This window comes from Rhinoderma darwinii, chromosome 4 (genome assembly GCF_050947455.1).
Source record: "Rhinoderma darwinii isolate aRhiDar2 chromosome 4, aRhiDar2.hap1, whole genome shotgun sequence".
NCBI classification, from domain to species: domain Eukaryota; kingdom Metazoa; phylum Chordata; class Amphibia; order Anura; family Rhinodermatidae; genus Rhinoderma; species Rhinoderma darwinii.
In genome coordinates, this window is record NC_134690.1 from 204993013 (window position 1) to 205007973 (window position 14961).

A 14961-nucleotide genomic window follows, 5' to 3' on the forward strand; every position below is an offset into this window, starting at 1 on the left:
TCCTGGCATCTTGGGCACCAAACACCTCATTACCAGAAACTATTGGTGGCCTGGGTTGCCTAAAGATGTTAGGGCTTACGTCGCCGCTTGTGAGGTTTGCGCTAGGTCCAAAACCCCTAGGTCCCGACCTGCGGGCCTACTACGTTCCTTGCCCATTCCCCAGAGACCTTGGACCCATATCTCCATGGATTTTATCACCGATTTGCCTCCATCTCAGGGCAAGTCGGTGGTGTGGGTGGTAGTCGACCGCTTCAGCAAGATGTGCCACTTTGTGCCCCTTAAGAAGCTACCTAACGCCAAGACGTTAGCTTCTTTGTTCGTGAAACACATCCTGCGTCTCCATGGGGCCCCAGTCAATATCGTTTCTGACAGAGGGGTACAATTTGTTTCCTTATTTTGGAGAGCTTTTTGTAAAAAGTTGGAGATTGATCTGTCCTTCTCCTCCGCCTTCCATCCCGAAACTAATGGCCAAACGGAAAGGACCAACCAATCCCTGGAACAATATTTAAGGTGTTTCATCTCGGACTGTCAATTCGATTGGGTCTCATTCCTTCCCCTTGCTGAATTTTCCCTGAATAACCGGGTCAGTAACTCGTCAGGGGTCTCCCCGTTTTTCTGTAATTTCGGGTTTAACCCAAGGTTCTCCTCCGTCTCCCCTGGTTGTTCCAATAATCCTGAGGTAGAGGAGGTTCATCGGGAACTGTGCACTGTCTGGGCCCAGGTTCAGAAGAACCTAGAGGCGTCCCAGAGCGCACAAAAGATTCAGGCGGATAGTAGACGTTCTGCTAACCCCCGGTTTGTCGTCGGGGATTTGGTCTGGTTGTCGTCCAGGAACTTGCGCCTTAAGGTCCCGTCCAGGAAGTTTGCTCCCCGATTCATTGGACCTTATAAGATCATTGAAGTCCTCAACCCTGTATCCTTCCGTCTGGAGCTCCCCCCCATCCTTTCGCATACATGACGTCTTCCATGCCTCCCTCCTTAAACGCTGCTCCCCGTCCTGGTCCCCCTCGAGGATACCTCCTGTTCCCGTTCTCACCCCTGAGGGGGTGGAATTCGAGGTGGCCAAGATTATGGACAGTAGGATGGTCCAGGGCTCCCTCCAGTACCTGGTCCATTGGAAAGGATACGGGCCGGAGGAGAGGACTTGGGTACCTGCCCGTGATGTTCACGCTGGGGTATTGATCAGGAGGTTCCACCTCCTCTTCCCCACTAAACCGGGTCCCCTTAGTAAGGGTCCGGTGGCCCCTCATAAAAGGGGGAGTACTGTTAGGGATCTGCCAGGTACTTCATCTAGCTATACTCCTGGGATTAATCAATCCACACCTGAGGCCAGACCTGTTCGACTGACACCATCTCCCACCAACCAGGGTGGCAGGCTCAGGAGTGGGAGAGCCTATCGCGGCCTGGTCTCTCGGAGTTAGCTCCGCCCCCTGCCCTTTATTACCTGCCCTGTGCTCTCCCTCAGTGCTTGTAATTCTTTTGGATTCCTGGCCCCACTGCTGCTTGCTCCAGCCTGCTTCTGCCGTGCTTCTGCCTTGCTGCAGTTCTGCTTGACCTGCTTTGCTTGCCCTGGCTTGCTTCTGTCTCCGTGCCCGCTCGGGTGTACTCACTTCTTCCTGGTCCTGACTGTTCGTTCGCCGCCCCGTTTCCTCGTGGCGTTCCGTGGCTACTGCCCCTTCCCTTGCGTGTTCCCCGTTTGTCTTCCAGTGCACTTAGCCAGCGTAGGGACCGCCGCCCAGTTGTACCTCGTCGCCTAGGGCGGGTCGTTGCAAGTAGGCAGGGACAGGGCGGTGGGTAGATTAGGGCTCACTTTCCCTTCACCTCCTTCCTGCCATTACACAGGGACTCCTAGCATCGTACATAACTATGATGCTAGGAGCCCGGCTCCCTGCACTGTGTTCGGTCCGGGACTTGCGGTCGAAATACGTCCGTCAATTACGGACGTAATTAGTGTGTGTGCACATACCCATAAAGTGACACATGTCAGATTTGAAAAATGAGGCTCTGTCAGGAAGGTCAAAAGTGGCTAAAGAGGGAAGGGGTTAAAAAACCAAAATAAAGTAAAAAAGTTACACATATTTGGTATCGCCGCGTCCGTAACGACCCCGACTATAAATCTATAACATTATTTAACCCGCACGGTGAACGGCGTAAAAAATTTAATAAAAAACGATGGAAAAATTGCTGTTTTCTGTGAATCCTGACTTTAAAAAAATGTGATAAAAAGTGATCAAAAAGTCGCATCTACTCCAAAATGGTACCAATAAAAACGACAAGTCTTCCCGCAAAAAAGCAGCCCTCATACAACCGCATCGGCGGAACAATAAAAAAGTTACGGCTCTTCAAATATGGAGACACAAAAACAAATAATTTTGAAAAAAAAGGGTTTTTACTGTGTAAAAGTAGTAAAACATACAAAAACGATACAAATTTGGTATCGTTGCAATCGTAACAACCCGCTGAATAAAGTTATTGTGTTATTTATATCATACGGTACACGGCGTAGATTTAAGACGTGAAAAAGAGTGGCGAAATTTCAGGTTTTTTTCTATCCCCCCCCCCCCCCCAAAAAAAGTTAATAAACGTTAATCAATATATAATATGTACCTCAAATTGGTGCTATTAAAAAATACAACTTGTCCCGCAAAAAACAAGACCTTATACAGATATGTCGACGCAAAAATAAAAAGGTTATAGCTCTTGGAATGTGACGATGGAAAAATTTAAAAAATGGTTTGGTCATTAAGGTTTAAAATAGGCTGATCATTAAGGGGTTAAACCACAAACTAATACAACCTTTTTTGTTTTTAATTTGCAGGTTTGACATCAACTGAAAACCCAGAGAAAGCGCTCAGAAATGGTCAGTTTGTGTGAAGCATTTAACCATTAATTTTTTCTTAAGATTTACTTCAAAATCATAAAATCACTCCTAAATAAAAGTCCTGGAGTTATTCACTTTATTTTTTTTTATTTTTCCATATCTTCATTATATCTGTGTCTGGAAAAGCTAGATGACAACCAATATAGCAAGGATTTTTTACCTGTCTTTTACAGACTCCCAAACGGTCACAGCAGCTTCCATAATGTTGTAGAACTAGGCCGTGTTGCTGTTCATATGCCTGGATGGGCTGCTCAAATACCTGTAGGAACTATAATGGTGGACATTTTGATTGTTTTTTTTTCAGACGTTTGCCAGATATATCTGCTTATGTAAAAAAGTGATAAAGAGAATAACTCAAGAACTTATAATTTCTTTAGTATAAAGAAGAGAGGTTTTGAGTAAGGCCCATTCACACAGAGATTTTTGGCACTGATTTTGGTTGCGTATTTCTTTGCAAATTTTCCACATTGATTTCTATTGGGAAGTAAAAATCTGCAATTAATACCAACTGTTGACATTCTGTTTACTGTAGAAAATATTCCAAATAGAAAATAAAACCCTATTTCCAATTTAAAATCAGGAAGAATATATCATTCCCTGGTCTCCTGTAGCAATGCCTCGCTGTTCCCCCGTCTGGTCTCTGCGCTGCCGGCCTACTGAGATGACTTTTCATCCCATTTGACCGCTGCAGTCCATTACAAGCTGCAACAGTCACATGGGACGAAATGTCATCCCAGGAGGGCGGCAGCGCAGAGACCAGACGGTAGCAAGGGCGTGTCACTACCGGAGATCAGGGGAGGTATGATATCTTTATTTATTTATTTTCCTCTTTCCGCAGCAGAAAATCTGTCCGAAACTCTGCACCGAATTTAAAGCTATTTGGTGTGGACTTTCGGACAGAATTCCACTCTGAATCCGGGTCAGAATTGCTGTGGACTTATGCACAGCGAATCCGATCCGTGTGAACGTACCCTTACAGATTTTTTTTCTCTGTTATTTAATTTGGTTATATGGACCACAAACTTATACAGTGCCCAATGTATATTTCATAAGTATACAGTGCAGAGATAGGCTCTGGGATGTTCTGGTCATATACAGTTCAATTTGCCCCAGATCTGACTATAATTGCGAAATTATTGAAACTCTACTTGATAAAGGGACATCACTAATCGATGCAATGATAGGAGTGATATTCCATAAAGAATATAGATCCTATTCCTGCAAATATTGTGTAGTATGTGCGTTGCAATATGTATTTTCTCGTACTATAGATGATGCTGCAATGTCCATCAGTCGGAACATATGCATGATAATGGTAAACAGTTGTCTCTTCCGGTCATATTGTAGAATGTTACCGGTTATGTGTATGGACAACCTACTTTTGCAGAATTTTATCATCATGCAAACACTTCTTCCCAATTATCTTAAGTGAAACAAGTGACCGTGTATCTTACGGTGCTTATCTTGATGAAATGTTCTTGCAGTATTCTCAGCATTGTAAATTTCATGTCTTCTGAGTGTAAAGAGACTCTATATTCCTGTAATTTCTGTTTTTTACAACAATTGTGGAAATTTTCCAAAATTAGTGCAAAGTAAAAGTGGATATTTCCACTCAGATTTCACAGTTTTTTTTTTTTAATCAAATACTTTTTATTATACAGTTTCAACAAGTACATTAACATACACAAAAAGGAACACACTCCCCCCATCCAAAACCCCCACCCTTTCCGCTCGACCAGGAGAGAAAAAGAAATGAAGAATCCTGAAAATGACACGTAAAGTTCTCGCCACACAGGGCGTGTACATATAGAATACCGTTAACATTTATAAAGCAGATCTCGCACAAAATATCATAGGGTGACTTAGCGCATATAAACACAGAGGTACGTGATAACCCAGGGACACATACAAGCATATATATTGGTTACTGCCCACCCCTGACTTCTACAGCAGTCGCCCAGGATCCAAAACCCTATGGGGTAGGAGACGGACCCTCCCTCCCCTATCCCTTAGCAGTGTGGCACAAGCCAGTCCGTCAGTATCTAGCCATGAAGCCCACAGTTTGTCAAATCTAGCATAAGCCCCCCGTTTAAGAAAAACAGCCTTTTCATTAGCGGGCAACAGGTTCACTTTAGCTATAAACTCTTGATCAGTCGGAGGGGAAGGCGGTATCCAATGTTGCACAATTAGTTTCCGAGCCACATATAATAATCGCCCTACTGCCATTTTACCATTGGAGTCTAAAGGCAAGCAATCTACAAAGCCCAAAAAACAAACCTTTGGGTCTCTAGGCACAGACACAGAGAAAACCCTACTCACAATTGCAAGGAGATTGGACCAGAACATATCTAGTTGCGGCCAGTCCCACAGCGAATGAATGAGATCGGCAGGCTCCAAGCAACATCTCGGGCAAGTAGCATCAGGACGGACACCAATACAGTGCAACACCACAGGCATTTTATAGACGCGATATCAGATTTCACCTTTAATTTGCAGAGGTCCTTTGGAAAGTAAAAGCCTGAATCTCATTGGTTGCTAAAGGTAACTACTCCACATTTCACTTGCACTAGTTTTGATAAATCTCCATATATTAATTTGCAGGAACAAAATAAAGAAAAGTTATTTTAAAGGGTAACTAAACTTTTAACAAACTTCTGACATGTCAGAAATTTTGATCGGTGGAGGTCCGAGTACTCAGATCCCCACCGATAGCTAGAATGAAGCAGCAGAAGCACTCGTGTCAGGGCTGAGCCGCTTGGTTTCTGATCGGCTTTTCTTGGAACGCCAATGTAAGCGTGTACAATCTCAATAGAAAGTCTATGGGCCCGTACACTGTAACATCGGCTTTCCGAGAAAAGACGAGCAGAAACTAAGGGGCTCAGTGCTTGGACCCCCACCGATGAAAAGTTCTGACATGTCACTATAGCATGTCAGAAGTTTGTTGAAGGTTAAGTTACCCTTTAAGGGCTCATTATTGTGAAGAATTTAGCTTTACATTGTACTTTTGTAATTTGTTTTGAGTTCTAGTATATTTTGACTTGTTTGGAAGACATTCCTATTACTATGTATGTATATTGTTTTTATTCAGGCACACTCCCTAGCAATGTTTCACAGAAGGCCGGTAATGGATCTAAACCCAGGTTAGTATGTCACTCCATAGCATAGTTAGTATTGCTAAAATTTGAATATAAATGTTTAGATTGGATGTTTTTTCCCACTATATACATTTATGGCATAGTACTAGGATATGTCATAAATGTATGATCGGTGAGGTGCAACCACTGTGAACCCCACTAGCCGAACTTGGCTTTTCGTGGTAGGCACATGTATGTTGTGTTATAAGGGCATTCAGGAAAATTACTCTCGCCATGATCACTACTTTATCTTACACAGGGGCATAGCTGTAGGGGGCCCAGAGATAGCAGTTGCTTCTGGGTCCCACTGTCCTCTGCTACAGTGGAAACCAGTATTCTTAATGGCACATAGTGGATATCCCTGTTAGAATTAAATCTCAGTGGTATTCACGATGTAGACCTATGAGCGAAATAACAATAATGAACATTAAATATAGAACTGAGCACTAAAAAAAAACACCTGGAAAATCATATGCGCTAAGTAGTTTTTTGACAATGGGGCTTAAATAATTGTAACCCTTTAACAACTAGATTGTTACTGTTCTGAGCAGTAAAAGGAGAAAAGACCCCTGTGCTTTTTATGCAAAACCTTGGTTGCTATGTGCCATAAAAAATACTTTGGGTATGTAAATGCAATTCAAATACATTTATGTGCTTTAGTTCATGATGTACTTAATAATCTGCAATGTACACTACATGGCCAAAAGTATGTGGACACCTGACCATATCACCTATATGACCTTATTGGACATCCCATTTCAAACTATGGATAGAAATATGGAGTTTGGCCTACTTTTGCGACTGGGGGAATTAGTGCCTGACCTAACATGCTCTTTCGGCTGAATGGGCACAGATGATAGTCAGGAAGTTCCGTCTCACAATCAGTGTTCCAATTCTTCCAAAATATGTTCGTTAGGGTTGAGATCAGACCAAAGTGCAGGCCACTCGAGTTCCTCCACACAAAATTTGTCAAACTATGTCTTTATGAACCTCACTTTGTGCACAGGAGCACAGTCATGCTGGAACAGGAAAAGGCATTCTACAAACTATTACCACCTAGTAAAAAGCATACAATTGTCTAAAATGTATTTTTATGCTATAGCGTTAAAATTACCCTTCGCTTGAAATATGGGGCCTAGCCCAAGACCTGAAAGATAACCCAGACCATTATCCCTCCTCCACCAATTTTTACAGTAGCCACAAGAATTCCAGTAGGTAGCGTTCTCTTGGTATTGCACTAGTGGGTACAAGGGAGTCCTAGGTTCCCTGTCCCTCTATTCCACAGTGACAGCATTTTTTTGACACGCCAGTGTGATGACATCCTCATGCCTTGTGGGAACAGGCATTACGTAATTTTAATGGCGTACTTTCGTGTGCACTATATGGATAACATTATTTTAGAGGCACTATGTGCAGCACTAATATTAGAGGCACTATGTGTGGCATATTTGACACTATTATTATAGGGGGCACTTTTGGATCACTTGAACAGGTAGTATTGCAGCATCATGACACAGCATTGGGGTAGTAGCAGCATTAAAGAGGCTCTGTCACCACATTATAAGTGCCCTATCTCCTACATAAGGAGATGGGCGCTATAATGTAGGTGACAGTAATGCTTTCTATTTAGAAAAACGATCTATTTTAAACCACTTTATTAGCGATTTTTAGCTTTATGCTAATGAGTTTCTTAATGCCCAAGTGGGCGTGTTTTTACTTTCGACCAAGTGGGCGTTGTACAGGGTGTATGACGCTGACCAGTCAGTGACCAGTCAGCGTCATACACTCCTCTCCATTCATTTACACAGCAGCATCGCGTTCTTACTAGAACACGATGTGCAGCCACATACACAGACATTAACGTTAATCAAGTGTCCTGATAATGAATATACATGACCTCCAGCCTGGACGTCATGTGTATTCAGAATCCTGACACTTCTGAATCTTTTCTGTGAGATTCCAGCAAGCCACGCGTAATCTCGCGAGATTACGAGGTAAACAAGATTTTGTTTCCCTTGCTGGAAATCTCACAGAAAAGATTCAGAAGTGTCAGGATTCTGAATACACATGATGTCCAGGCTGGAGGTAATGTATATTCATTATCAGGACACTTGATTAACGTTAATGTCTGTGTATGTGGCTGCACATCGTTCTAGTAAGAACGTGATGCTGCTGTGTAAATGAATGGAGAGGAGTGTATGACGCTGACTGGTCACTGATTGGTCAGCGTCATACACTCCTCTGCACAACGCCCACTTGGTCGAAAGTAAAAACACGCCCACTTGGGCATTAAGAAACTCATTAGCATAAACCAAAATCGCTAATAAAGTGGTAAAAATAGATCGTTTTTTTAAATAAAAAGCATTACTGTCACCTACATTATAGTGCCGATCTCCTTATATAGGAGATAGGGCAATTATAATGTGGTGACAGAGCCTCTTTAAGCATTGTTGGAGGTAGTAGCAGGCACAATACTGGGGCAACAGCAGCCTCGGTAGTGATTGGCAGCAGGCCAACTCTATTTAGGCAGATAACATTTTTAAAGCGGTCAGCAGCATGAGTAGTTTGTGTTGTTGAAAGTACAGAGATGACGAGGAGCCAAAGACATCTGGGCAACAAACTCTGCAGAGATGAATGATGACCGAGAGAAGTCGTCATGATTGTCTGAGCCAGATAAAGGAGGAAAGAGAACAAAGAAAACGTCATGAGTCCCTGAATGTCATTGTGTATTCTACCTTTGACTGTGTCGGATCTGTACTGGATTCACTGTAAGGTCTGCAGCGAGATGATGTGCATTACCATTCTTGTTTGTTGAACAATAACTCCCAGCATATCCTTACCATTGTTCAAGCCCTACAGGGTGTTGTGGTTTCACATGTTACAAGCTATGAGTGTTTTCCAGCAGGGGTTACTGAGCTTGTGTGTGTTTTTTTGTCTTTTCCACTGAAGTTGAATAAGGTATGTGGCAATATATGTGCGGTGCCCGCTGGTGAAAGCAAAGTTTTTTGCCACATTAAAAATCTGATCAAGGGGTGTGGTATGATTGTATCGTGTTTCCTGTTCGTCGATGTGCCAGTTATCGCCACTTGTTGCAAACTGAGAGGGATAAAATACTTGAACTGGGAGTCCTTGGTTTATCACTCTGGCAGATCGCTATGCACCTAAGCCGAGATGTCAGCACTGTTCAGCAGTGTGGGCAGGGGCAAGTCCTGCTGGAAAATGAAATCGGCATCTCCATAAAGCTTTTCAGCAGAGGGAAACATGAAGTGCTCGAAAATCTCCTGGTAGATGCTGCTCTGACTCTGGACTTGATATAACACAGTGGACCAACACCAGAAGAGGACAGATCCTCCAGACTCTGGGACAGAGATTCCCAAATGAAATGCAAAATTTACTTTCATCTGAAAACAGGACTTTGGACCACTGAGAAGCAGTGATGGTCCACCGTGTAATATCAAGTACAGAGTCAGCGCAGCCGTCTACCAGGAGATTTTGGAGCACTTCATGCTTCCCTCTGCAGACAAGCTTTATGGAGATGCTGATTTCATTTTCCAGCAGGACTTGGCACCTGCCCACACTGCCAAAGGTACCAATACCTGGTTTAGTAACCACAGTATCACTGTGCCTGATTGGCCAGCAAACTCGCCTGACCTAAACCCCTAGAGAATCTATAGAGAATCTATGGGGTATTGTCAAGAGGAAGATGAGACACCAGACCCAACAATGCAGACGAGCTGAAGGCCGCTATCAAAGCAACCTGGGCTTCCATAACACCTCAGCAGTGCCACAGGCTGATCGCCCCCATGCCACGCCGCATTGATGCAGTAATTCATGCAAAAGGAGCCCCGACCAAGTATTGAGGGCATATACTGGACATACTTTCCAGTAGGACAACATTTTGGTATCAAAAATCATTTTTGAAGTTGGGCTTATTTAATATTCTAATTTTCTGAGAGACTGAACTTTGAGTTTTCATTATCTGTTAGCCATAATCCTCAACATTAAAAGAAAAAAATGCTGGAAATAGATCACTCTGTGTGTAATGAATCTATATAATATGAGTTTCACTTTTTGAATTGAATTAGTGAAATTAACTTTTTGATATTCTAGTTCATTGAGAAGGACTAGTACTTATGTGTGGTGTGTGGTGTGTGGTGTGTGTGTGTGTGTGTGTGTGTGTATGTGTATGTATATATATATATATATATATATGTGTGTGTATATATATATATATATATCTATATATGTGTGTATGTATGTATGTATATGTATATATATATATAAATTGGTGTGTGTGTGTGTGTATGTTATATATATATATATATATATATATATATATATATATACATGCACACTGTAAGGACAAAAGTATTTGGACACGCCTCTTTATCATTGAATTCAAGTGTTTCAGTGAGCCCTTAACTCATAACCCATTGTTTCAGAAATGTTTGTAAAGACAGACTGCATGACTAGGTGCTGAATTTTAAGTGGTGTGTCCCAAAACTTTTATCCATATAGTGTATGTGATGCCTGTATTCAGCTTGGTACACAAACTAGATGGTTATTGTTATTTTGTACAATGTATATATAGCAGAATGTTTTATCTTGATTCTACTCAAATACAGCTCATTGGCACTCAGTTGACAGGATTGTAGAAAATTTATTTTGTTTTTCCCTTTTAATTACGTCTATTTTAGAGATTTCCTGCCATTGCCTTTTGCCTAGATTTAAAAAGAGGATGGTGAATTCAACAATATGTATTTAAAATAAAATCTGTTTACTGCCAAATAGACGGCTCAGCAGGATGTAGCGGCGTTATGCCAGAAATGCGATTTGTCTCCAGAGAACCCAGCTGAGCCCTCTGATTGGCTGCAGCAATTACAAGCTTAGTTGCATGTAAACAACCACCTGGAGTGCCAGAGGCAAGGATAGGGAAGCTTTGCTTTTTTGATTTATTTATTTTATTTGACGCCCCTAAGAAAAATGTTTAACTACCCGAATAACACCTTTAAACTATTTCCAAAGTTTCATATGTTTCTTTTAATAAACGTTTCTACTCTTTTGCAGATATGACTGGTTCCAAACAGTTTCTACCGTCACAATAATTATCTATACCCAGCAAAAGGTAAGATAACGTAGCGACAAATTAAAGAGTAACTGTCACATCCAGGAATGTAATTCCAATTTAAGGCTATGTTCACACGGGGTATTTTGCCGAGTTTTTTGACGCGGAAACCGCGTCGCAAAACTCGGCAAAAACGGCCCGAGAACGCCTCCCATTGATTTCAATGGGAGGCGTCGGCGTCTTTTTCCCGCGAGCAGTAAAACTGCCTCGCGGGAAAAAGAAGCGACATGCCCTATCTTCAGGCGCTTCCGCCTCTGACCTCCCATTGACTTCAATGGGAGGCAGGAGAAAGCGTATTTCTCGCTGTTTTATGCCCGCGGCGCTCAATGGCCGCGGGCGAAAAACGGCGCGAAAATCGGCGTGCAGGGAGAGGAATATCTGCCTCAAAGTTCCAAACGGAATTTTGAGGCAGATATTCCTCCCCCAAAATACTCCGTGTGAACATGGCCTAAGAGTCCAATATTCCCTGTTCCCGGTACCAATAAACTGTCTAGGAATTCATTCTCTGTACACCATTAGATTACCTTTTGCAGACATCCAGTAAGTATTTTGCAGGCAGAAAAAATCTGCTTAAAAATTCCTTCATGCATTTTGAGGCCGATTTTGACCTGCCTGCACTTTTTTGCCTCAGTATTCGCTGCGTTTTTTGTCCGCGGCCATTGAGCACCGCAGGCAAAAGAAGCCACAAAAAAAAACGCGGCAAGAAAGGACATGCCGCTTCTTTTTCAATTCATGTATTCAATTTTTGTTTCATTCGTTAGATGTAAGTCTGTAGATAAAGTGTTTGTTCTATGTGTTTTTGATTTTTATTGTCTTAGCTATTTTTGTTTTATTTTTGTGTTTTAAACTTTCCTGGTGCAGCTCATTGGAGGCACTCCCTTAATTTTTGTACTGTCTGTACAGACTGTACAGCAGGACTTGTGTGTGCTTTATGGCAGCTGAAATGAAAGTCAATTGACATATAACGTTTTGGGCATCCTTCGGGCGCATAGATGTCTATGGACACATTCAGCATATGTGCCCGACCATGCTGCAGCATGTTTGAGGTTAAAAGTCTGACCCAGGCAGAGTCTGAGACACGAAACACCTTCTAAGGCCGGGTTCACACGTAGTGTAAATACTGCAGAGTTTTCGCGATGGATGTCGTTGTCGAAAGTTCGCAGCATAATACAGTTGCAACAGAGTGGATGAGATTTGATCAAATCTCATCCACACGCCACGTAAATGATAAGCGGGAAAAAACGCTCAAATTCACCTGCGGTGCGTTTTTTTATTCCGCAGCATGTCAATTGTATTTGCGTAATACCTGCTTTTTTGTTGTAGGTTTTCCACATTGAATTTAATGGAGAGGTAAAACCCGCGATAAATAGCAGATATTGTGATTTTTGCGGCGGAAAATCTTCGCAAAAATCGCAACTCAGAAAAAAATAATTTATACTTACCCAGAATTCTGTGCTGCTTCGTCCAGGCTAGCCTTCTGGGATGACGTTTCTTCCCATGTGGCCGCTGCAGCAAATCACAGGCTGCAGCGGTCACATGTGATGAAACGTCATCTCAGGAGGCTGGGCTGCAAGATGGCAGAGGGACGCGTCACCATGGCTACGGGTAAGTATGAAACTTTTTTTTTACGTGCGGTTTTCCGCAGCGGACGTTCTTCCAAAAACTGCACCACAATTTGCTTCGCTTTCTCAGACGGAATTCCCTGCGGCGACCAGGGCAGATACGCTGTTCTTTTACGCAGCGTGTCCGCCCTGTGTGAACGTACCCTTAAAATAAAAGTTCAAAATAAGCATACTTAGGATATATGAACGATGCACATGTCTACATGCACATATCTTTACATAATCACTAGAACTGAAGAGACCAAAAATCTCTGTGAGGCTTCGTTCACATCTGCGTCAGGATTCTGTTCACGGGTTCCGTCTGACATTTCCGTCAGGAGAACCCATGAACGGAATCCAAACTGAAACAAACGGAAACCATAGGTTTCCGTTTGCATCACTATAGATTTCATTGGTGACGGATCTGGTGCAAATTGTTTCCGTTTGTCACCATTGTGTATGGGTTCCGTTGTTTTGACAGAATCAATACCATAGTCTACTGCGCTATTGATTCCGTCAAAACAACGGAACCCTTACACAACGGGGAAAAACGGAAACAATTTGCACCGGATCTGTCGCCATTGAAATCAATGGTGATGCAAACAGAAACCTATGGTTCCGACACCATATAGAGGGTACTATATATTCATTTCATGCATAAATAGATTTATGTATTTTATTATAAATGGTGCTTCCAGAGCTGAAATAATGAACCTATGGTTTCCGTTTGGATTCCGTGCATGGCTTCCCCTGGCGGAAATGACGGTACCCATGAACGGAGTCCAGACACAGATTTTTAACGTTATCTGGATCATGCTTCGTTCACATTTGAGTCACAGAGTCGACAAACGGTCTAACACCTGTCGTAGGAAAAAACAGTTCCCTAATTTAAAGAACACATATCCTTTCTGACTGGTAAAAGAGGTGATAACATGAATAAATGTTCAGACCGTAACAGGCAGGTTGTAATCTTTCTCCCTGATGTCACTTGCGCCTCCCACCCCTCTATTACAAAGATACAAAACCAGGAAGTAAAACTTTTTTCATCCTGCTCCCCGACTTTAAGCTAGTCCTGCTCCCCCGAGTATTACACCTAGAGCTTTGGGCCTGATATCGTCTGAATGCTAAGATTCTTTATTATGTTGCCAAGATCTAAGCTCTACTCCTTTTATATTCTAGTCACGGCAAGCATGCAAAGTAATGACGTATTATATATCTTTGGTAGGGAAAGGGTTAAGACTTATTAAAACTACTGATTTGATACCGAAGACTTTATGTTCCTATTATTTTTAAAGTTTATAAAGAATTTAAAACAAAATGGAAAAGTGCGAACATGACACCATATAGAGGGTACTATATATTCATTTCATGCATAAATAGATTTATGTATTTTATTATAAATGGTGCTTCCAGAGCTGAAATAATGAACTTCTTGTAAAACATAGCATAAGATGTAGTTTTGCATTCAAATGCTTATACTCAAATGTGCAAAATAATGTACCAGTAGTGGGCACAGCTAGTTGAGGAGGGCCCAGTCAGCAAACAGTAGGTAGACAGTGACTATGGGCTCCATCAGTGGTGGTAAGCCGAGCGGTAAGGCTAGGTTCACACTAGCGTTTGTATACGTTTACCGCTCTATCGAGGAAGAGAGGTTCGAAAAAGATTAAACGGAAAGCAACGGTTCCATTAGAATTACCATTGATTTCAATTGTTATTATTTTGTTTAAGTGGCTTTCCGTTTGTCTTCATTCGCTGGTTTTCCGTTTTTTTCACGGAAACAAAAGTTCTGCAGACTGCACTTTTGCTTCTGTAAAAAAAAAACACCGAACTTTGACAAACGGAAAGCAACTGAAACAAAAGAATTACCATTGAAATCAATGGTAATTCTAACGAAACCGTTGCTTTCCGTTTAATCTTTCAGTCTTCCCTTCCTCTGACGGAAGAGAGGTAAACATATGCTAACGCTAGTGTGAACTTAGCTTAAGGCAAGCTTGGAGGGGGTTTACCTACATTTGATGTTTTTAGCCATGGCTGCTGGGGTTGTGGCTTAAGGGCATGATTGGGCAGGTCTTATGAGTGCTTAGGGCTTGGTTTAAGCTAAGCAAACAAATCTGTGTCAAAATAAACTACAAAAGATAGCAGATAAATATTGCCATGTGATGATGTTGAAGTGTTTGTTATGTTTGTAGTGTCATTAATATGTGTGTAATGATAGCAACT

General features: G+C 42.1%; 1 protein-coding gene across 1 annotated transcript in view; it reads left to right on the forward strand.

Moving 5' to 3' along the window:
- CYB5R4 (cytochrome b5 reductase 4) overlaps positions 1-14961 on the forward strand; it is a 269520-nt gene that overhangs the window by 113923 nt on the left and 140636 nt on the right. The window contains exons 5-7 of the mRNA XM_075862092.1: positions 2819-2860; positions 5970-6021; positions 11083-11140. Of these exons, the coding sequence (XP_075718207.1) occupies positions 2819-2860; positions 5970-6021; positions 11083-11140 (152 nt within the window). The remainder of the gene's footprint in view (positions 1-2818; positions 2861-5969; positions 6022-11082; positions 11141-14961) is intronic.